This window comes from Nomia melanderi, chromosome 13, assembly GCF_051020985.1.
Source record: "Nomia melanderi isolate GNS246 chromosome 13, iyNomMela1, whole genome shotgun sequence".
NCBI lineage: Eukaryota > Metazoa > Arthropoda > Insecta > Hymenoptera > Halictidae > Nomia > Nomia melanderi.
The window spans coordinates 7001437-7024422 of NC_135011.1; the positions used below are offsets into that span (position 1 = coordinate 7001437).

At 41.3% G+C, this 22986-nt stretch overlaps 1 protein-coding gene and 1 long non-coding RNA gene across 10 annotated transcripts in view; one reads left to right on the forward strand and one right to left on the reverse strand.

The window, feature by feature from the left end:
• Nucleotides 1-22986, forward strand: part of LOC116424028 (uncharacterized) — a 112582-nt gene that overhangs the window by 63537 nt on the left and 26059 nt on the right. Inside the window, exon 3 of the long non-coding RNA XR_004234370.2 lies at nucleotides 10464-10529. This is a non-coding gene — a long non-coding RNA (uncharacterized LOC116424028). The remainder of the gene's footprint in view (nucleotides 1-10463; nucleotides 10530-22986) is intronic.
• Nucleotides 1-22986, reverse strand: part of Dop1R2 (dopamine receptor 2) — a 107345-nt gene that overhangs the window by 63397 nt on the left and 20962 nt on the right. For 8 of the 9 annotated variants that reach the window (XR_012999978.1, XM_031969922.2, XM_031969921.2 and 5 more), the window contains exon 3: nucleotides 672-2201. Coding sequence is in view for 8 of the 9 variants with exons in the window: in XM_031969922.2 (XP_031825782.1) it covers nucleotides 672-1870 (1199 nt within the window). In the remaining variant the exon portion in view is untranslated. Of the gene's footprint in view, nucleotides 1-671; nucleotides 2202-15961; nucleotides 16097-22986 lie in introns of those variants that run through there. The other variant, XM_031969926.2, reaches the window with a different exon arrangement.

Here is a 22986-nt window from a genome sequence, read left to right on the forward strand (position 1 = left end):
GATTTCCTGCCGAGATTGACGAACTTGGCGCGAGAAAGACCTCCACTGGCCTTCTTGCCCCTGCTCAATAAATTTATACGTCCAGAAATATACTATCGATTAAAATCATGGCACTAGTCAAATCATTTACGGTCGGTTTATTACTTAAAACTAAGAAAGTTTGTATAAACATATACGTATCTAAAGGAATTCTATCAAAGGAACATCAAAGTTATCCGATTCCCAATTCCCGCATTAAAATCCTAGATCGTAACATACTACGATCAAAAAATAAATCATGCTTGTAGGATAAAAACAGAAGTTAGTCAATACTTCCTCCTCGGCTCCAGCAAACTTTCTCATTCCAGAAATTACGCTCCACGATCGATCGTGGCTAATACACGTATCAACCAAGTACAGTAACGTGAACAACGTTCACAAGAAATCCGCTCACGATCCCGCGTTATCATCCATCGTGCCCTAACAAGCAATCCATCCTACCCCCAAAGAGGACGCTAGAAGCTATCCAATCCTCGAGTTTCTCCAAGCGTGATAGCGACAAGTAACCTTTCCCGCCACTCCCCGGAAGTCCCCTGATCCCCAAGGGATGGAATTTCCGCGGGCGGTCCCGATCCAAGACACAAAATGCAAGGGCAAAATGATCAACAGCTCCCCGCAGACCAGGTACTCACCTGCGGAAGTCTCTGCTCCAGCAAGCGTATATCACCGGATTCATGCCGCTGTTGATCCATCCGAGCCACGTGACCGCGGCGAATACGATCTCCTCCTGCCAGATGCACTGGGTGCAGAAGCCGGACCACAGGTTCACCACGAAGAACGGCAGCCAGCAGACGATGAAGACACCCATGACGATCCCAAGAGTCTTCGCGGCTTTCTTCTCTTTGGCGAACTTAGCCAGCTTCCTGGACAACGAGAAGTTCTTGCCTAGGTGTTGCTTGGTGATCCTCGTGGACGGCACCCTGGCCAGACAATTATTGTGGATCGCGGTGAGCGGCTCCTCTAGATCCTGCAGGTCTTCCGGCGTGCTGGAGGCGGTGCGGAACAGGTGCCTAGCATCCGTGTTGGTCCCGCCCCCTCTGTGCATCCTAAGAGTCAGTTCCAGCTCGCCGGAAGCCATGATCACTTGCTTGGTGCCAAGTTTCAAGCTTCTCGTCTGGATCACGGCTGCCCGATAGATCTTGTAGTACGTGAACACCATGACGAACAGCGGCACGTAGAAGCTGATCGTCGAAGAGAAGATCAAGTACCCTAAGTGTTCGGTGAAAGGACACTTATCCTCCGGCACCTCCTCGGTGCGCACCGCCCTCCACCAAGCGATCGCTGGGAACGAGATCGCGCTCGAACAGATCCACACAATGGCGATCAGTATGGCCGCCCGCTTGCGGGTCATCTTGCGCGGATAGGTGAACGGGTCGGTCACCGCCCAGTACCGGTCTAGGCTGATCACGCACAGGTTGAGGATCGACGCGGTAGAGAACAGCACGTCCAGCGATCTCCACACGTCGCACCAGTCGTGCGTGAACAGCCAACGGTTCTCGAGTACCTCGTAGATCGCGCTGAACGGCATCACTACCAGGCCGACCAAACAGTCCGCGAACGCCAGCGACGTGATGAAGTAGTTGGTCGCCGTGTGCAGGTACCTCTCCCTGACTACTGCCAGGATCACCAGCATGTTGCCGAATACTGTAGCCACCGAGAAGAGAAATAGGATGATGGCCAGGCCAGCCCTGTCGGTAGCTAAATGCCACAGCTCCTCGTAGCTGGTGTTCTGCAGAGGGTAGCTAGCCGTGTAGAACGTCCTGTTCAACTGTTTGCTCGGCACATTTACCTCTTCTTCCGAACCGAGCAGATAGACCGCGGTCTCGTTCATTTTTCGTAACCGCGGGAGCCGACCCACAGACCGCGCTCCGCTTTTACAGGCAGCCCTTAGCTCGCATCAGGTCGCCGATCCGTCGACGCCGCGTCTCCTGCGACCGATACCCCGGTGCCTGCTCATTTTTCCGGGTGAATAATGGAGCGCCGATGAACAGCTCTTCGTCTCACGACATTGATTAACGGAAGGTTGCTTCTAAGGTGTGTTTTCCCTGGATGGTTCCAGGCAGTTGGATCTTCGAGTGTGATTCTCGTGGAACGACTGTAGAAGTTTGCAGGCTAAAGTATTACTGGGAGGATTTAACGACCAGCTTCCTGGTGTTGGGCACCTGGAACATGAGGAAGAGCTTACTTTAGTAAATTAAACTTCAGGTGATTGCGTAGTGCTCGGCTGCGTAGAGTTGTTTGAAGTAGTTGTTTAATTAGATTGTTTATCTGTGGATTGTAATTAGCTTGCGGATTTGTTTGCGAGTGTGGAGTTTTGTGGAGTTCTCTTTGAGAATTATAATGTACGTTATAAGAATTTGTATTAGTAATAGGGGTAATTTAAATATAACAGAAATGGTATGTTAAAAGTAGAAGGAAAATTACATGTGTTGGTTAATGTAATTGAAAACTGGAGAATCAATGTAGGACAGCCATTTGCAGCATTAGGAGACTCATTTTGTTCTACAAGTAACGAGAAACTTTTTTCACCGAGTATTTCTTTATTCAATGGATTATCCTAGCCCACCGCCCGGGACTCATATCGAGATAGAAACCGACGATGCAAAGTTATAGCTGGATGGACTTGCAACGTTTTATTGCGATCGCGTCGCGCCGTTTGCTCCCTCAGGATTACGATGTGAGACTTTAATGGGGAGAACCGGCATCGTAAAGCGCGTCGATACGCGGTGATTTATCAGTTTCCATTCCGCACTCGCTAGGGACTACGCAGAAACACCTTGCGTCAGAGTTTTCAAGGAATTTTCCCCTTTCTGGGGGTATACTTTGATAACGCGAGCCTTCTGGGGCTTTGATGGAAAAGGGGATGGTTGATTTAAAGTCATTGATCACTGGTGGACCGTGGAACTTTATTCAAATTTACGCTATCATAGACAAGTCGATAGAAATTCAATAAAATTTTGTTCTTTCATCAATGATTTCATTATATAAATAATGAATTCATTCCTTAACCCTTTTATATATCACAAGTAAGAAAGTATTCCATAACGAATTGATACTTTGATTTAAAATAATTATCAACAACGCATTCCAAATAAATACTAATAGAACCCAAGAATATCTCAGCCCAAGAACAAAACCATCAAAAGATAATTCGAAACTTCCGCAAGATCAAAGCAAACCCGTCCACCGTGAATCCCCAAAATTCCATCCCCTTCAAAGAAATCCATTCGAAAAACGGTTCCCCAACGCAATTAATCGTCCGCTGCGCCGTGCAATCCCGGTGTATTTCCTCATCGAAACGAGCGAGGTGTCTCTCCGGCTACGGTGCCGGAATAATTTCCCTGTTCCCAGTAATTGTCAATCATTTCGCGGCGGTGCTCGCGCGGAACGGGGCGCGACTCGATGCAAACGATTTAGCAATTTTTTCCTCGGCGCACAATCCATCCCACCGGCCGTCTATATTTAACCTTCGGTAAAAAAGTGTGATAAAGAGCCAGAATACACAGAGAAACAGAGAGAGAGAGAGAGAGAGTGAGAGAGAAAGAGAGAGACACGTCGGACAGCCGTTAAGGTGAGCGAGAGAGGAAGACCGAGTACAAGAGGCAAGAAGGAACACAGAGAGAGAGAGGGTGTCTCTGATTTCGTGGCCAGACCACGTAGCATGGAAAACAGGGGGGCAGGGCTTTCATCCGTGACCTGGCAGAATGTTTACCGGTGCTTGATCAAAGGGGTTTCGATCGGCGCTTGGATCGAGGCTCCGCGGATGTGTAGCCGGCGCTGCGCTGACTGCGCTGTTTCGTTCAGGCTCGCACGGCCTCGTGGGGGATCGCTGCTCCGCGATCGTGGCCGTCACCGTAACACGTGTCAGGGCCGATAAACCTTGCACCCGTGTGTGCCGACGCCGCGTGTATCGAACGGGCTCTTTTCTGCCCCGGATCCAGCCAGTCAGCTAGCTAGCACCCTCGTTTATTCTTGACTTTCAATATTCCCGTCGACGCCACACCGTGGCCAGCACCGCGCGCCCGATTTTTCGAAGCCCGGAGCTGCTTTGAGCAACTACGAACCCTTCCAGCGGTCCTTTGATCTCGCGTGACGGTAGAGAAACGTTTTCCTCGGGGAGAACGTTGTTGAGACAGGCTCCGGGAGATGTTAGCGAAGCTGAGACGTCTTGGATCGGAAGTATCCGCACTGAGTTTGGGAGGTTGTTGTAATGAGTAAGATCGGAGGACACGAAGACGAGAGGTGCGCGGTGTAGAAGCTGTTTGCTTTCCAATGAGAGTCCTGTAGGAAATTTATCTTGTTTCGCGTTCAGTGCTACTCGTCGGAGGGTCGAAGAAGTACTGATGAATTATCGTGCCTTTTAGCTAGAAGCTTCGAAACTTCGTCCGTCAGTGAAAGCATCGAATATACTATGCTTTAGACAGTTGTTACTAGGGGTAGGTATTATTGGAGATTTTCAGGGAGCGAGAAAGTTGGACAAGCCGCGTGCAATTCGTGTGCATCCTTTGAAGAACCGCTCAACTGTCTTTGCTGCTAGGCATGGAACGCATTGCTGAAGTTTGCCAGCTCAGGCCTTTCAAAGGCTCGTGAAACGCGATGAGAGTGTAACCTCGAGGCGGTCTCTCGATTCGGACTCCGCTTGTAACGCGTCCGACACTAGCGTTGGATTCCTTGGAGAGTTGTCGATAGTTTGCGCCGGGATATGCTGGCGACGTTTGCTTGATTAGTACGTCGGATCGACGAGGAACGCGAGTCTCCGCGGAATGCGTTGGGATTCGATCAGAAGTTTGAAACAGGAGTTTCCGCGGCGAATGTTTTTGGCCTCGCCTGTTCGATCGGACGAACGGGAACAGCCCGCGGAGATTCTTCTGTAAGAGAAGTTCGAAGCTAGTTTCGGACGCAGTAAACGCAGGCGTTCAGTCCCGCTCTCTTCGTGTATACTTCCCGCGATACGGATTCTTGGGTAATTTCGAATTAATTGAAGCGCGGCGCCGGCTACGAAATTCTGATCGTTACACGGCCAACTAATTAAACAGCGATTACAGTGCCCGGGAACTTGCACCGGAACGCTCGAAGACTGCGATCGAAGCGTCGACGATCGCGCGCCGCTGCTTGCGGAAACGCGCTGCGGGGCTTAAGTCACCTTCCCTGGTCTCTGATTTAAATGCCATCTGTGCTGAGCCGATTAAAACTTGGCGTAGAACGAGCCTTTGCTCGAGAACAAAACGAATTCTTGGGAAATGTAAGCCTAAGGAACTGGGACTCGAATATTTGATCTAATTTAGGGCTTGAAGTAGGGCTTTCGCGAACAAGATACTTTTTTAGGTTTGCAAGCGGTGACGGGTGAATAGTTTCTGCGAAACCTTAAATAAGCTACTCTTTACTACTTAACTTACTAACCTACTTAGTTTACTTTCCTGATACTCTGAATTAGGTGAAACTAACAAGAAGTAGGGCTTTTGCGAACAACAGATGTTTTGTAGTCTTACAAGGTCATGAAATGATTTAAAACCCTATGAAATATTTGTCTTGCATGAAGTTAAATCTATATCTTAAGTTTAAATGAGATGACGTTTTTATTTTGTGGCAACTTTAAATCAGACGTTTCAAGGTAGGGCTTTCGCCAGCACTACTGTCATTTAGTATGAACGATGCCGAAAAAGAGGTGTAGCTAAATATGTCACAGATCCTCCTAAGTAGCGTCTAAGTCTCATCGGAACCGATATCCTTGTGCAGATCACAAAGGTATCGCTTTCTGAGTAATTCACAATCTATCAGGATCCCAAATTGGCGATCACAGATTTTCGAAACCACTTCCATCACTTCAATATTTCTCGGGTTTCTTAAGCCTCTAACAAACATGGAAGGATTTATTCTTCCACGTGATCCTCGAAAATTCCGTGTTCAACGGTTCTCAGATGGAAGAAAGTACTTTTACTAAATCTACTGGACAGCGATCTTAAATTTATGGAATCGTACAAAAATTTCCAGAAGAACACTTGGCAGTTAACTCGGTTCCATAAACTTTCGAATACTGGCAACGAGGTTAAAAATGGCTGACCAATTCCGGCGCACTAAATTCTTGTCTCCTATCCCTCGTCGGTTTGACTTAAGTGGTCAGTTTTCAAGGAAAATGGAGGAAAATCCGGACAATGTGTGGTCCTGCGCCCACGACGAGAATTAGAATGAGAAGTGGAATAGAATCCTCGTTCGACTACCAGAAATTACGAATCGAACGGCACGGTCCCTAGACAAATGCGAACTTTTGTCGTTTTTATAGATTTAGAGGATAACTGTGATCGATTGCCCTTGTACCGGGGGCAGAAGCCGTCTCCGACGGGAAACAGTTCCTCTCTCCATTAGAAATAAAAGCCGACGTCGCTCCCGATCCCTCGCTGTCGTTTCTCCCGTCCATTCGACGTCACCCCGATAACTCGAACGATCAGACACAGGTGAAATCCCCGGTCGCGGCTCTAACAAGGTACTCTCGCCGAGGGTGTCTCGGCTAAAGAACACTTGAATATTTCCTTTCCATTTAACGATATCAAAATACTCGGCAAAAAGCTCTCGAAGCCAATTGTAACTCAATACAGCGATATTATGATATTATGATCTTTATTTCTACTGAATTTATTGACAAAGCAAAGAAATCTTCTCATTTATTCCAAGGATAAATCCTTCATAATAATTTATACGCAACAAATAAATAATATCAGCTTTTATTAAAGTCAATTAGAAATCTTCTCAAACTCAATCATTATTGCACGAATTAATTTTGTCTACTATACTATGAAACAAAGGGAACATTGCGTTTATATCAATAAAAAGTTCTTTCATCTCCATCAATGTAACATTTACAACGCAATTAATGAAAGTTACGAAAGAATAAGTGCGACCAAAAACCAAAAGAATTTATCTAACTAATGTGCTAACCTGTACTTCAATGATAGTTCCATTGAATAACCCGAAGCTCGTCTCGGTGTTCCCGTAAAAACAGAAGATTAAACACCCCAGCGTGCCATGCGCGTAAAAAGGAACACACGAGCGATAAATGGACGATCGTCAAGAACAAACGAGCAACGCGAGATCGCCGCGAGGCAAATGGCGCAGCCAGTTCCGCGCGAATTAACGTCCCCGTTAAACCGCTAATCGGACTTTCGTCGTTCGACACGCAATCCCGCGGAGAATCGTTTCTTTTACGCGTTGTTTACGCTCGCCGTCGCACCAGAACCGTGAACCCTTTTCTTCAACGCTCCGTTCATCAAAATTCAAGACGGCGAAGAATATATTTTTTTCCCCCGCCGCCACGGCAAACAGAATCTCGATCCCCCGCAGCGACTCGTAACGAGGGTTCAGTAAACAATCGAGAACGCGAAAAAGTAGCGTGTCCCCGTGTTTGCTCGAGGAATTGCGTCTTGACTTTATTTGTCTCCCTTATTTATTGTGCGACGAATTAACGAGAATTTCGTCGGGATTTCTGTAGCAGTGATACGTCTCGATGTTTGTTATAGAAATTTTGGGGATTGTTGATACGCAGGATTAGAGAGGAATTGTTCTTTCTTAATAGAAGAATTATTTTATTCTTTCGAGTAATGGAGATTCTTGTTAATTGTAAAAGGAGTGGAATGAAATTACAGGTTTCCTGTGGATGAGAAGTATTGATATAATAATACAAATTTTTAACCCTTTGTTTGTTATGATTTGTTACGCGTGATTCATATAACCACGTTAATTATTTATTAGAAAGAGGAAAATAACTTGATACTTATTCTGTATATATTTACTCTAACAGTTAACGATTGATAGTGGAAAAGTAATATGTGATTTAAATTGAAAAAAGTCAATCATAATCAGATTTGTCGAATTCAGTTTAAAATTTTCATTGCGAGACTGACACGCTGTTATAGGAGAAAGGGTTAAAGAGAGAATTGCAGTGGAATTTATTGTAATCCATATTGCTGATTCGAGGATAAAAATGGCGGAGGATGTGGGCGATATTGTAAATATAAAATGTAATTGCGCCGTTTCCTGGTGTATGAATATTCTAATAAATTGCGTAAAGCTATCCCAAGAGGAAGGAACTTCAAAATTGGAATATCCAGGGTTATTCCGTGAAATTTACTGAATGTAATAGCTACGTAGGCGACGAAAGGGATAGAAGTGATAATAGAATATTCAGAATGAATTCTTAAGTAACGGAAACCGCTCGAACTCCCAGGGGCGTGATATTAGATTCATGCAAAAGTTCCCACTGTGTTTTGATGAAATAAGATCGTCTGGTGATTAACCGTTACGTCAGAACGCAGCGCGGATTAGTCTTCAATTGTTTCCGTGCCAGCTGCGCCATTGTGACGATGTTTCATGTTATACCGAGAGCTGAGGTCATTTGCATGGACCCACCTTTATCTCGACGGAAAAGAATAAACGAAGCCAAATGATATTATAAATCTCAGAGTAAACCTTCAGAAACATTCGAGCGATTTATGTTTCCAACGCGTTATCACTTGAACATACAAACCGAATTTTACGAATATGTGATTATATAAACTTTAACAGTTTCATGTAATAATCTAATTGCAATGTACAATAAAATACTATCTTAATTTCAACTAAATTAAAGTAATTTACTAATTACTCTAAATTAAACTAGTTAAACTAGAATAAAATCGAAGTAAAAAGTTTATTCATGAATAATCAGACATTCTCAAAACATTTCGAATTTATATTTTGTCATTTCATTGCTCTTTGTTTTATTGTTAATAAATTTTACGGTAAATAAAAATTTCAACAATATAAAGAGTATCAAGAGAATGATCAATGACCCAGGCGTGGTACTTCGAAGGTTAACACACCAGAATACATAATTATCCAGCGACTCGATGGTTTAGAGCTTCGGGGGTGAAGAAAAACGACCGAAGGACGCTCGGGATATGGGGTGAAGGATCACGAGAACGATCTCTCGCGAGGGAAGCCGAAAATTGGAATTTAATTTCGTTGAGTCGTCGGGGCGGCACTCGATATCCGAAGATTGAGCTGGAAAAACGTCGGAATGGATCCGACTGGCGGGAACCATCGAGGCGAAAGGGAACAATCGACGTCTGTCGGATCTCCTCGCAGCCGAGATATGAGCCTGGACCCGATCCCGAAGGATGTCTGCGCGAATTGCAGGTGTCGGATGTGAAATCGAGCGAAACGAGACCGACTTCGCACCGTAACAAGCACGTGCGTGCGCGGGTCGAAGGTTAACACGTTAAACAGCACTAGGAGATTCTTGAAAACAGTTCATGGGGTCAGAAAAATTCATTTCTCATTCATTCGTCATTTGAATTGTAAACTTTCATTATTTCATTCAACAATATAATATATTGATAAGAAATCCTGATATAAAACAAAGAAAATAATGTGATACATTAATTATATTGAGATGTAAAATGTAAAATATACTGTAGGTTAAGTATATGCAAGATTTTGAAAGGTATACGTGATTATGATTAAATAATGACAACAAAATTATTATTACTACTCAATAATGATAAATAACAATGTTCGACTCGAATGACAATCACTGAACACCACTCTGACTTTTCTACTACGACTGACAACTAAACGACCCCTGACCTACGTCTACTTTTAAATCCAAATTTCAATTCTATTCATGGTTTTCTTTAAGCATTGCCAAACAACGTGACCTTCGGCTTCTTTATCCAAGTCTGTCTGACTCTTTTTCTTAAATCGTGACTCTTAGAACTGCGAATTACACTTATAAGATAATATAGTTAGAGGATCTGCAAATCCTTCTTCATCGTCAACATCAAAGATCATCTTTATTTATTTTTACTATTTTTTAAAGTTTGTATTTACACATGGGAAAAATTAATTGCGACAAGTAATGAGATTCTGGCGGCAGTCCTTGAGGACCATTATAGCAGTTAACGCGTTGAACTCGGGATACGCCGGAAATTCAATTAGACGGACGTTCCATCGCCGTTAACGACTTCCCCTTTGGTCACGTGGCGTTGCTCCGGGGTCTAGACTCAATACAATAGCCGCGATTCGAATAACACCGCGGATTAAACAAACGCCTGTTCGATACAAGGGTCTTCGATTTTTCGATTCTTGTTTCGCGGAGTTTCTAAGGTGTCTTTTGTCGCCATTGTAGCTTCGCTGATGAAAATTTGGATTCTCGACTTTTCATTGTTTCTCGTAGCTCTTTGAAAATGAAGTGATTGCTTCGGGTTGATAGATAGATTATTGTAACCATTTTTAGTATTAAATTGGATAGTATTCTTTCTGTTTAAATTGTAAATTAATAGCAGAGAGTTAGGGTAGTTGGAAATAAAACAAGAATATTATCTATAATAAATAATCTATCATTACGAATATTTCAATTTTCTTGTCTGATATAATTTCGTTTTCTTTTTCAGTGTGAAAAGTGAAAAACCTGTGACCAGGTGATGAACATTCCTGGAGCCAATATACATTTTGTTAAGGTAACAAACAGAAAGCAACAGTAAGCTTCATGAAAATAATTAGCTTCGAAAGATTCTACAAAGCAAGTAAATAAAGTAGAAATAGTCAGCCACGAACAGACATCTTAACAAATCCCAATCACAAGCTTCGAAACGTGATTATCTTATAAAAAGAACATTCAACAAACTTTCGCTCTAGATCATCTACTTTCCTCGCGTAGAATCATCTTTCGAAACTAACCTCATTGTCCACATAACCCGGCATCCAGTTTATTCGAAACTCGTAAACAATATTTCATACCAGTAATAATACCGCACCGCGTACATCACCCAGAATTATCACCCCCATTATTTCAATTTTTCGACGCGTCCGGTATCAACGAAACGAATGACCTATCGTCAAATTATAATACCAGCGAGCCGCGGCAAACACCGTTGAAAAGTTCACGGGGTTGGCGTAGCTCGTAAATCTCGCAGGCTCGTCGGGAGTCGCCTGAATATTAATGCAATAAACAATATTCGGGATCCGTCCGTCGCCGAGCCCGCCCTGGCTTTGCAAATAATTTTTTTAACCGCGTTTTTAAACACGTCCACCGGCGACCTACCACACCGATCCCACGCCTTTCACCTTGATCGTAATAAAAAACTGTTTAAATCTCCACGGCGAGCCAATTAGCCACGTCAAAACCCGTAACTGCGTCGACACACAGTGCGACCATACGACAGTTTTCTAGATAAAGCTTAACAATTTAAAAAGTACGAGTGACAGAGGAAAATGCTTGAGACAAAAGTTATAAGAGCTAAACGTATGATGGTTGCATCTTTGTTTACATTATGGGGATATTACGAGGTTCTTTTAATAGCAATGGACATTTTGCATTTCTATTGAAACGTTATATAAACAGAGAAACGAAATTTATTTGCACAAAATTTATATTTTTCATAGTATAGTAGTGACTACTTAGCAACACTTTCGTCAATTTGAATTTTCGGTTATATGTATCCAACCGACTACACCTGACCATCGATTTAAGCGAAAATCCATTCCATGTGGATTCGTTTGAATGGAGATCGCGTAAATAGTCTGCTGGTGCAAGAGAAAACAAAATATTGGGAAGAGAAGCTGGTATATGTTTCAGAAATACATATTTTTGTTTCAAATAGCGTTTAAAGTTGTATCAAGTCATTAACGGCCGTCATTCTCTTATTACATTATTTTCTTCAATAAGTGTGTTTATTATATAAATTGTCTGAAATTTCCCATTTTGTTTTTCTCGAGGTTTCCATTTAACCGCTTGCCCTACGATTTAATTTCGCAGTTACACATGTTAGAAGTATCTTTCGTAAATAATGCACTAATAAAGAAGAAATTCGATGCTCTTCCCATGTCTAGAATTACTCTAAACCATACAAATTGTTAACAGCAAAAATAATGTTTCATTTGAACTCAGAAGAACTGAATGACATTTGTATTTATTAAACAATATTGAAAATCTTTGCCACGATTTTAGTGGGTCAACGTTGTGCTTGGCAAGGAGACTTTTGTATTTGGTACAATGAAGAAGTAAATGTAATTGTCCGTGCACATTCGTTACAAATGGGTATTGTATCTTTTAATAACGTGTGAGCGTGACTTTCATATTCCCGATTCTTTCCTGTTTATTGCCATTTGTTCTATTCTGGGCAATTCATTTGGATATTTGAATATACGAAAGGAATTGTCCGATATGTGAATACATACTCATATCGCATAGACGAACAAAAGAAATAAAAACGCCCGACAACTCAGAAAACAAACCAACATTGTATTCCGTATTACTGAATTCGGCTCTCGCGTACAAACCACGGGAATATCCTAATTTACCGGACAAAAAAGCGAATCGCGTAAAAGAGTGCCGCGTAAATCGAGGTTCAGGTGTGCGTTCTTTGTTCCCTTGTTTCCTTTTCATTCCCCTCTCCCTCTCGGCGTATAAACGTAATTTCACGTGTCGCTTACAGCTCTTTCAAGCTGTTTTTCGTCCGCGCACGGTATTTCCGACGGAGTTTTCCATTTTCCGTGCTCCCGCTGTGCTTCCCTTCCATATTCCGCCGGGGAAAGGACGCTCCGCGGGAAAAGGGAAATTCAGTCGGAATTTTGTTAGACCCGATTCGCGTTTTGCCCCATAAACTTTTTATTCCCGGAACAGGTTCTCGAATAATTTATCGTTTTATTGCGACCGATTTCACGCGCGGCGATTCCTCTTCGAAATGAAACGTCATACACTGTACCGGAAGGAAAAGGAGAGACGTACGGGGGGCATGGGGTGGGGGAGGGAGGCACGAGTAAAAAGCGAACGATGTCATTGTTGCAAGACGAATGTAATTACGGCTCGCAGCGAAACGAATTTATTGACGCCGGAGTGATTGGCGTCACGGTCTGAAAAGCATCGACCGATTTTTCTGGTTCTCCCCCTTCCCCACTTTTTTTTAATTGTGTTTCGCTGGTTCACCGCCATCGAACGTCAACCCTTTGTCCTCCGTAAACGTCCGGGAGAGGACGTCGATCTCGTGGAACGTCGAATTAGACCGCTAGTTACGGGACTGCTGGAAAACTGTTTCTATAAAAGCTATTGGCAGGCATATTCGACAGGAAAATCGCCTTGAAATGTATTCTATAGTTCGCTTTTTATCCTTTTTCCCTGTTTTCTGTTGTTTTTTAAGGTGAATCTATACCTGTTGCTTTCCCCATGTTTGTCAATAGTTAATCAATTTTATTTCATTCTGTGTATTTTCCTCTTTTTCATTTATTCCCCTTTTCCCCTTTGCTATTTGCGAAATTATGTAGCTTCAATATTAAAGGATTCAACTTGTAAATGGATTAATATGTTACAAATTGAATTGATAAAGTAAAAATAGCTGGAAAGAGGATTCGACATTTTTGTCCGTCCTTGTTTCCACGGCAATTTCGCTCGGTGTGTCATTCAATCACGCGTGCACGCGGCAGCGGTAAACACGCTACGTGCTCATTATTTGATCGTGTTACACGCTTCGCCAGAGTACTGTTCGAGAAATCTTCGTTTACGGTTGCAGCAACTTCGTGGTTTGCTTCTAAGAGTATGTTGCTAAATTGTTCTGGTATCTGATTAACATCTTCGCCTTTTTCTTTTCAATTCAGCATTTCTATCGTGTTGTATGAATGAAGATTCGAAGTAAGTGCATTCAATGATCGTAGAAAGTCGTGGAAGTTCGTTTCGTCGAACAAAATGAACAGTGGAGCTCTTTATTTTCACTGGAAAGACACGAAAAACATTTTAATAGGGAGAGAGAGCTAAAAGATTTCTCATTCTTATGAATCTTTGGTGGAAAATAGTTGAAGCGGAGTTAGTCATATTCAACGGGTGAAAACAGTTTCTGGAGTAATGGGGTGAGGCTGGTATTCGCTGAAGAATCTCGGAAACTTTGTACAGAATCAGAATTTTCTGATCTTGAAGGAATTTCAAGAAGGAAATGAATGGGAACTTTCATAAAGAAATTACATAGGAACTTGTATTCTCTTGTGGATCGTTTAATAAATTCTAAAGAAAACAGCTGCTGTACATAGGGAAATTTACCTCGCACAAAACAAAACACAAACAACGACAACCACAAATATCAACACAACATAAACAACAATATCCACAAATATCAAAACACGAACTACTACTACCCCAGAGACCAAAATCTCGAGAACTTTAAACGCAAAAGCGAAAGAGAAAATTTGTCAGCAGACAAAGCCTGATAGTTCCGTTGGATTCCGAAGAAAGGGGCTTTGTTCTTTGCCGTTTCGTTGCACTCATCGCGATCAGATATAAGGAACAAAGCTGCCGCGGAGTTTGAACGCGAGCGGACTATCCGAGGTTCGGGGGTATCGAGCACGATAGAGCGTGATCAAAGTCGAGCAGGTCCCTCTTCATTCGGGAACGCGCTTTACCCGGCTCAATCCAAGTATACGTACGCGCTCCCGGAGACTCATCTGCTGATGGCGCCCGCACCGAATTCGATGGGTCTCCGTGCTGTTCCTGGTTCGCTGGGACACGTGTCCCGAAAGCGGACGCGATGGAACATGGTACGGGACGGGTTATCCGCGCGGAATACTTCACGCGCTGGGCGAAAGGAAAAGAATCCGGATACGGTCGACCGTCGTTCGTGCCGTGTATAAATTTTCGGGGATACGTCGTGCGGCGTTCCTAGACTTTGATCCCTTCTATTAAACCCTTGCACACCGAACTTCCTTTGCATTTTTCCCTCGATAACTCTGTATTATTACGACATTTGATTTGAAATGCATTTGATAAAACAGTTTGTAGAGAGCAATTTAAACGATTCTTCTTATTAATAATATTGAAGATAACATAATAAAATAATGTATTGTAAAAATATTTTGACAAAGCACACCTGTGAATAAAACTGATTACTGAAAATTTGTATTTGACATTAGTTGTCTTATATGTTAGAATTGTTTAGCATTTGTGTTATATAATTGTCCTACATCAACATATAACAATAGTTGTCTTATAAGCTATAATTATTTAACGAGACACGCCGAATGTCATGCGAGTTCATAGAGTAAATTACACGAAATTAAATCATTCGATTGAATTGCATTATTATTATTGCACGTCCGTCTTACCAATTCTCATCGCATTAGGTAGCATTGTTTATAATATAGAAATATCTTCAAATAATCATCGTACGGACGTGTATCGTCATTGTTTATTATTCAAATTTCTCAAAAGGCAAAAGGATCTTTTAACAGACGCGCAACCAGCACGACAAGCTTTCCCGGCGCGCCGGTTCCATATTAATTATAGCGCCATTGTCAATTCAATCCGCCGCGGGACTTTGTCAGACGACGTTTTAAATTGACCGCAAGGTTATTATCTCTCATGGTTAATTAAAAATAGTGTCCCCGTCAACCGGAGAGATGCTAATAATAAATTTTCTGTAATCGAGAGAATTTCTTTGCCCTGAGGGAACTGTTACGATTTTGAATGTTGTTTGTGTACTGTTTTAACATTTTCCTCGTAATTTTTCGGACATAATTGTTTCATTATAATTAGACATCTAATTTATCTGTTTAAACTTGAAGCTAGTTCTAAAGAATAGACATTATTTTTTGAAACATAAAATAATATACCAAAAAACAGCATTGAAATACTCCACTAATTTTAATACTGTACTAATAATACGATAAATACCAAAAGTATCAAAATAACATAACGAAAACTACATAGAATAGAAATCCACCCAATTCTTTTCTCCCTAAATCAGTGATTGTAATTTTGTATTTGCCTAAACACTAACTAACTATCTGATAATGTGCATTCCTATTAAATACTACTATGTTAATCATCACAATCATTTCTTCGCAAGCTAAACAGACAAAGGAACAGTACATTCGCATTCGTCCCAGAAATACGTTGAGACCAACTCACGTTAGGGAGCATTTGTCTCAAAACCATGGCGCACTGTATCGGATTACGTGATTCCTTGGTCTCCCACGTACGATCTCATCAGGGTTTCGCTCACTGGAAACAACTCAGACAGTTCTCCACCGAACCATCGTCAACTTACGACTCGTACGAAACTCTATACCAAAATCTCCGTCCCGCTGAAGTCTTAAACTCGAAAGTCAGGCGTCAGTTTACGTATCCGTTCGACGGCTGACGAATCATCGTTAAAGTTAAAAGTTGAGTCCCGTTCCAGCACGGAATACGAAGTCCTCACGAAACGACCAATTACCGACTTTCTTCGTTTGCACTCGGCTTAATGATGTGTGCTTTGATTTCTGGCATCAGGTGATACGAGCAACTAGTATTCTGAGAAAGCTCAGCTGAAACTGAACATGAAGATTTCAGTAGAGTGTGTTTAGAATATAGAAAGTCGTTATCAGAAAGCAGGTTTTTATGAAGGACAAGAATTTTCTACAATGATTTATAGAGACAAGTGTTCAAAAATGAATTTCTTCTCTTAAGAACCTTAATTGAAGTTAAAAATACTGTAATAGCATTCTTACATTTCTAAGTTCTATATTCCTTCAAGATGTTCTTCCTTATTTGATATTTAATAGTTTTTCTATTACCAATATTCAATATTTTCGTCAAATTTAATATTTCCTCCAATCATTAAATAATAAATAAGATAGAACATTGTAATTACATTTCCAAACGGACATGTTGCACAGAATTCGAAGATTTCATAGTACTAGAAATTCCGCCAATTTTCTAAAGGTTAAATAAGAAGGCGATCGCTTTACTCGATTTTCTCATGCGAGGAACTGTGCAAAGGTGTGCCACAGCTTCCACGGTCGTTCAATCGATCCGTGGCCAAAGTTAAAGCTCGAATGCTTAGGTAAATTAGAAAGGGAAACGTTTGTCGTTAAAGCGCGAATCCAACCGACTTGGCAAAGAGCGCAACCGAAGTCTGGGTCAAACCGGCGGCATTCTTTTGCGAGGAATGTTGTAAATAATTTGTAACAATTACCGCGGCGTCTATGAACGCGGACACGTCGTCTGTGTGAACCAGAATAGATCCTGGACGCGAGCCAAAGTTTTCGAAGAGACCGATGAAAATTCGTCGAGTTGTGCAACCCGTAAACAAATCTCTCTCTTTTCCGATTATTCGCTGTTTTGCTTGGCAATCTTTTCTTCGGACGAACTTCGCAGTTGCGTTTGCGTTGGGATTTACAGAAATATTTCGAAAAGTGTCTGAGGTATTGTTGAGCAACCTTGGATACGTGACTTTCTGAGATGCGAGGTATCAGAAGATTTGAATTCTTAGTGGACCAGACGCTTTGATATTAAGAATAGAAAATCATAAAAGATTCGTGGATAATTTAATCACTATAATTTGATTTAATTACAATTCTTTGATAGTGCAGATACTATATAATTAGAATGAAGTAATCATATAACTACACTATAGTTAATTAACGCGTTAAGCGCCATAGTTACCGATGTTTCTAAATGACTAGAAGATAATCGTAAGATGTAAGATAATCGATGTCGAATGAAAATGTTTAATAACATAACTAAGCGGATAATAGTATACTGCAAACATTGTAATACGAAATAATGAATAATTCCTGCTTCTCTTTGCTACAAGAGTAAGTCTTAAATAATGATGCAACATATAGTATCTAATAGGATAGGTATTATTATAATTAAATTATTCGTCTATATGCAATTCAGTTTCCTGTGTGACAGATTTCTCAAATTTCGAGAAGTCTTCGCGAAGGATCAACGTTTTCATAAAGATACTGTGAAAAAATGGGATCAATGGTCGTGTGCAGCGAATGTTTAGTGTAGAGTAAGGTATCGACCGGTCACACGATCCCAATGACTTTATATTTCACGGTGGAGGGCTGCTGCGCCACGCGAAATCCAGGATAAAGTGATTTTCAATGGTAGAACCGGAAGGAAAGGAGACGCATTACGGACAGATGTGCTCTGATCCACTGTTACCACCGTCGCAGACCGCGTATACGCTGGCTTTGTGATATTAGAGCTCCTGTAAGATTTATGTCCACCGATGCGGAACGCTTCAACCTCATGAATCTCTTATGGATCCCCGGCAGACCTTCATTGACTCTTCAAATTCCTTGGAGGCTCTTGAACGTTCACTAAAGACTCAGTGAATCCATCAAACATTCCTGTATGGTCGTTAAGAACCTCTGGATCCATGGGAGACTCCTGACAGATTATTAAATACTCATTGGCTTTTAAATGATCATTGTAAGGTCACTGCATCGTATCTGGCGTCTTCGAGTGCCCTTAAATAGTCCTTAGATCCCCCAAAGATCCTCAGAGGATCTTTGAAAAATTAGTAAATTAATTAGAGACCCTTAGATATATTATTAGAAACTCAGAAAATTTAACTAGGATTTTTAAACCTTCTAATAATTAATTTCTAATAATTCTTTGATCCCTTTAATATTACTCTAAAAGTGTTCTGATTTACTTTGAAAAAGGATAATGAAGAATTGGTTAGTCTTCGTGACTTTTTCTGAAGCTTTGTTACTTTTCCATAAAACCTACGAAAAGGTTTTTACGCGAACCAATTATTCCGGAACGCTTAAAGCTATAGCATCGTTGTATTAAGCAACGAAAGAAACACCGATCGACAATGCTGTCTTTCATCCGGAACAATTAGCGCACCTCGTTAACAACTTGCTGAAACTTTCACCTGTTGCGTGTCGCCGTTGCGTCCGAAGGCAGTAACCGAAGAAAAATCATGCGGTTGACCGGAAACAGCGTCGATCACAAATCATAATTAGGTTGTCGCGGCGATGAACCGCATCGCGAGAGCGTTACATCGATTCGCCATTAATCGAGCGAGGTCTGAAGCAAAAAAGTTGATGCAAAAAGGGGAAGTCCGGGTCGCCTGTTTTTATTTCCGATGTTTTAATTCGATTGCCGCGGCTTTTCGTGACACGGAACATTCCGCAATCTTGTCGTCGCTGCTGCGAGTGCTTTTTTTAGCAACGGAGAGAAACATCGACATTTCTTCTGGTCAGATTTTCTCGGGTTTAGAGAGAGCAAAAGTGAAAGAGATTGCAATAGGATTTATTTACTTGTGATCTCTTAATGCGAACGTTTCGGTGAAATCCTACGTTTTAATTAGTCGTGATAGATTCATATCTTTGATCGGCAGTGAATCAAGCTTGAGAATTGAAATAAGACAATAGTAGTTTACCGTTAAAGCCATAGCTAAGAACTGAAATAATAGAACAAAACTGAACGTTAGAACTGAATCTAGTAAGCAAATTTAAATTATAGTATTAACGTTGCAAGTAGGTCTCAGAATTGAAATAAAACTATAATATTCAATGGTAGAATTAACTCTAAGAATTCAAATGAAGATATAATATTCAACGTTAGAATTACCTCTAAGAATTGAAATGAGTCTATAACATTCAACGTTAAACTCAACCCCAGAAATGAAAATAAAACGTTAAATATTCAGCGTCATAATCAAATACAAAGAAAGATTAAAGTGGAACGCTGAATGTTCAGCGTTAGAATCAAATAAAAAACATATAAAACGAAACGAGAATATTCAACATTACGATCAGACCCAAAAGTTGAAATGAAACGCCAACACTGATCGTTAGAAAGTAATTAAACGAATAAGTATAATTATTCGCGCTAGCCTTTCCATTTCTCTGTTAAACCCGCGTGGAAGCTCCAAGCTCCAAGCTCCCATGAGCCAGCAAAAAATCCGTGCTTATCCAACTCAGCGATCTTAGCACCGCGATTTTACGTCTTCGTTGCCGTTCGGCGCTGCGATAATTCCTCGCCTCATCGCTGTCAGCGATTTCCACAGGGCAAACCGTCCGCGCAACTCGCGCCTCGCCGAAGCTCGCCTGGCTCGAGATAATTTTAATTAAAGCGTAATTGTCCGCCTCCGCGGGACCGAATCGGGCCAAGCCAACAATTCCCATTTACCGAAACGGATCCGAAATTCCTGCGGCATATCGGGAACGGGACGTTTCAACGGCGCGTTACAATGTTTCTTAGTGCGCGAATCCTGTTCCGCGTCTCCTCTGTTCGAGGGAAAAATCGATGGATCGGATCATGGAACGTGATCTCGTTGTTTGTTGCATCCGCGGTAGCAGCTGGCCGCACGGACGCTAAATAGACTCTCGTTCCTCGGAATCTGATAGCGCGTTGTACCGCGAATCATGTCGTTCCTTTTTACGTGCGATTTTTGTACAAAATATCTATAACTAAGCTTTTTTTGTTTTGGTTGTGCGCCGGTTATTCGTTTATACGATTTTATCGTGTCGGCGCGTTAACAATGGCTCGTTTTTTTTTGGATCGCTGCGAAATATCGTCTGATTATATTGCTCGTTCGGTTTTATCTTTTTCTGTCTCTCTTGTGTAATAGTTATTGTTGGATTATAGCAGATTTTGTTTGCTATTGATTACTGAGTTGCTGTTTTGAATTACTATCTGATCATGATTTGGGAAATAATTGGAAAATAGATTTGATCATTGTTGAATTATATCAAATTTTGTTTGCTATTGATTACTGCGTTACTATTTTGAATAACTATTTAATAATTACCGGAACTAAGCTTTGCGTATTGTCAACAATATCGATTTTAGAACATTACCAGAGATGGTCATTTATTGGAAAATAATTTCTAATATACAGAAGTTAATAAAAGGGAGGTTACGAATTATAAAAGAGATCTCCCAAGGAATTAGAAATGGTCGTAAAAAGTCAATAATCAATAAGACGACGATAGAAAATAACTGTCTTAATATACCGCCGCAATGTCCAGCGGCAATATTTTCTTGTAAAATTCCGCGCCAAGGAACATTACTTATACAACATCCGGATATATCAAATGCAGGCCAGCTCGGTCTGGCCCGAGACGACTCATTCCACTTTAACGAATTCCCGTGGCGCAGGCAGCAACCGAATGTTCGATCCAGGGTAGGTTGGTCTTTAATACTGATCCTTCGCTGACCAGGGTAAACAGCTCGAGCTAATTGAGCCGCCGAACATTTTAAAAACCCCCGGAGCAGTCGGGGAACTTCTTCTTTCAGCGCTGACGTTGTAACATTGGGAAATTAACGAAATGGCGAGCGCGGTGGTTAAAGAAAATTAGGGTAATTAGTATACCAAGCATCTTTCTGTAAAATCAAAATTTCTTTAATTGTTTCACTGAAATAAGAGTTAAAGGAAAATTCATTTATTACTTGGAGGTGTTCTATATAATAAAAAATGTTCATCTCGTGTGTATCAATGAATATTAAAAGCTTCTTAATATATTATCTTCAGTTTCAAATATTGGATTCAATTGATTTTTAACTTTTCATTTTTGCATAGGTGATTGCATTTTCGAGTAGTTTTTAAATAAAAGCGTCCAGTGATTCAACATAATTCGGTCTAACTGGCTCTTCCGAGAACTAAACGTCCACGTGAATAATATATCAAGCGCGAAAATTCATTCCCAGCATCGTTAATGCGCTCCGTAATTACTATTGGTTCCCGCATGCAAATATTGCATGCCACTCGTCGTGGGCACGCCCACCATCTGCAACAGATACACGGAAAGCAGACGATCATGATTTAATTTTTCATCCGCGACCGCAAACCTCCTGGTCACTTGTAATTCTGTTGCAACCAGAATATGACCAGCAGTAGTGACCGTCGACATTGATCAGACACACGTAGAATTCTCTTTCTAACTTTCATAATTTCTCCTTTACACTACGAAATCTCCTTTACAGAACAATTCTCAAAATATTATTCACTATTTTCTACAGCTCCTCGTTTAGTATTATTCTAAAATAACTAATTTTTAATTGAAATTACAATATAGCGAAAGTACTAAAATTTTCGAAGATCTCTGATTTCAATTTATACATATCCATCTCCAATTATCCATCATTTCAACGATAGAAAATGTTCGAATCAATAAATCGCCTCACTGTCACAAGATACTTTCTCCCATAATTCAATCTTCAATATTCTACAAAATCATCCCTTGGAAGCTTCATTAAATTCATTATGATAAAAATATTCTCTCGAGTAATTTCAACGAGCTTCAAATAATGTAAGATTCTACGAAATCTCTTCTCGTATTCTTTTTTCATGTAGCTTCTCGCGTGAAATTCAGTCTATCCGTGACCCATTTAGTCACGGCGCATTGGTCAACGCGAGCGTTGATCGTCCGGCCGCGAGGAGATGAATCGGAACCAATTTCCAACTGGGGCACGTGTCATCTCGTTTCTTTCCGTCCGGATTATCGGTTCCGCGGTAATCCCGGCGCTGGTCAGCTTCCCGCCGGCAAAAAGCGTCGGCTCCGATAAGTAGATTATCAATCTCGAGGGTGGCTGCTCCCGGTTGCTTACGGGTTATTCCGTCGCCTAACGCTTGGACGACGCGGCTGTGTCACGGTCACGCGGATAACGTTCCCCGAGCTCCCGTGATCTATAAATCGCGGCGTGGTATGCGTCCAAGCGAACCGCCGGTTCACTGCATTTTTAACGACGCGGAATTCTTAAGTTTGCTCGTAAAAGAACGCCTTGAGAGCTTTTCGCTGCAGAGGTACAATGAATCCATTGTCGAACTGGTCTCGCAGTTTAGAGTTCGGGAAGATGTAGTTTGATGATATAGAGAAGTTCAATGTTGATGTTGGAGTTAGAGTTAGGTTAAACGTTTTGGAAATGTTGGAATGTTTGGAATTTATTGTTTTTGAATTATTTGATTTGTAGGTTTTTTGTTTTGGAGTCATTTGGCTTGTAGGTTTCTTAATCTAGAAGTACTTGATTCTTAGATTTTTTATTTTAGAATTGTTTAGCTTCTAGATTTCTGATTTTAGAATTTTTACATCTTTTATTTTTGAATTATTTGATTTGTAGGTTTCTTGTTATAGAATAACTTGACTTCTAGATCTCTTATTTTAGAGTTATTTGATTTGTAAATTACTGATTTTAGAATTTTT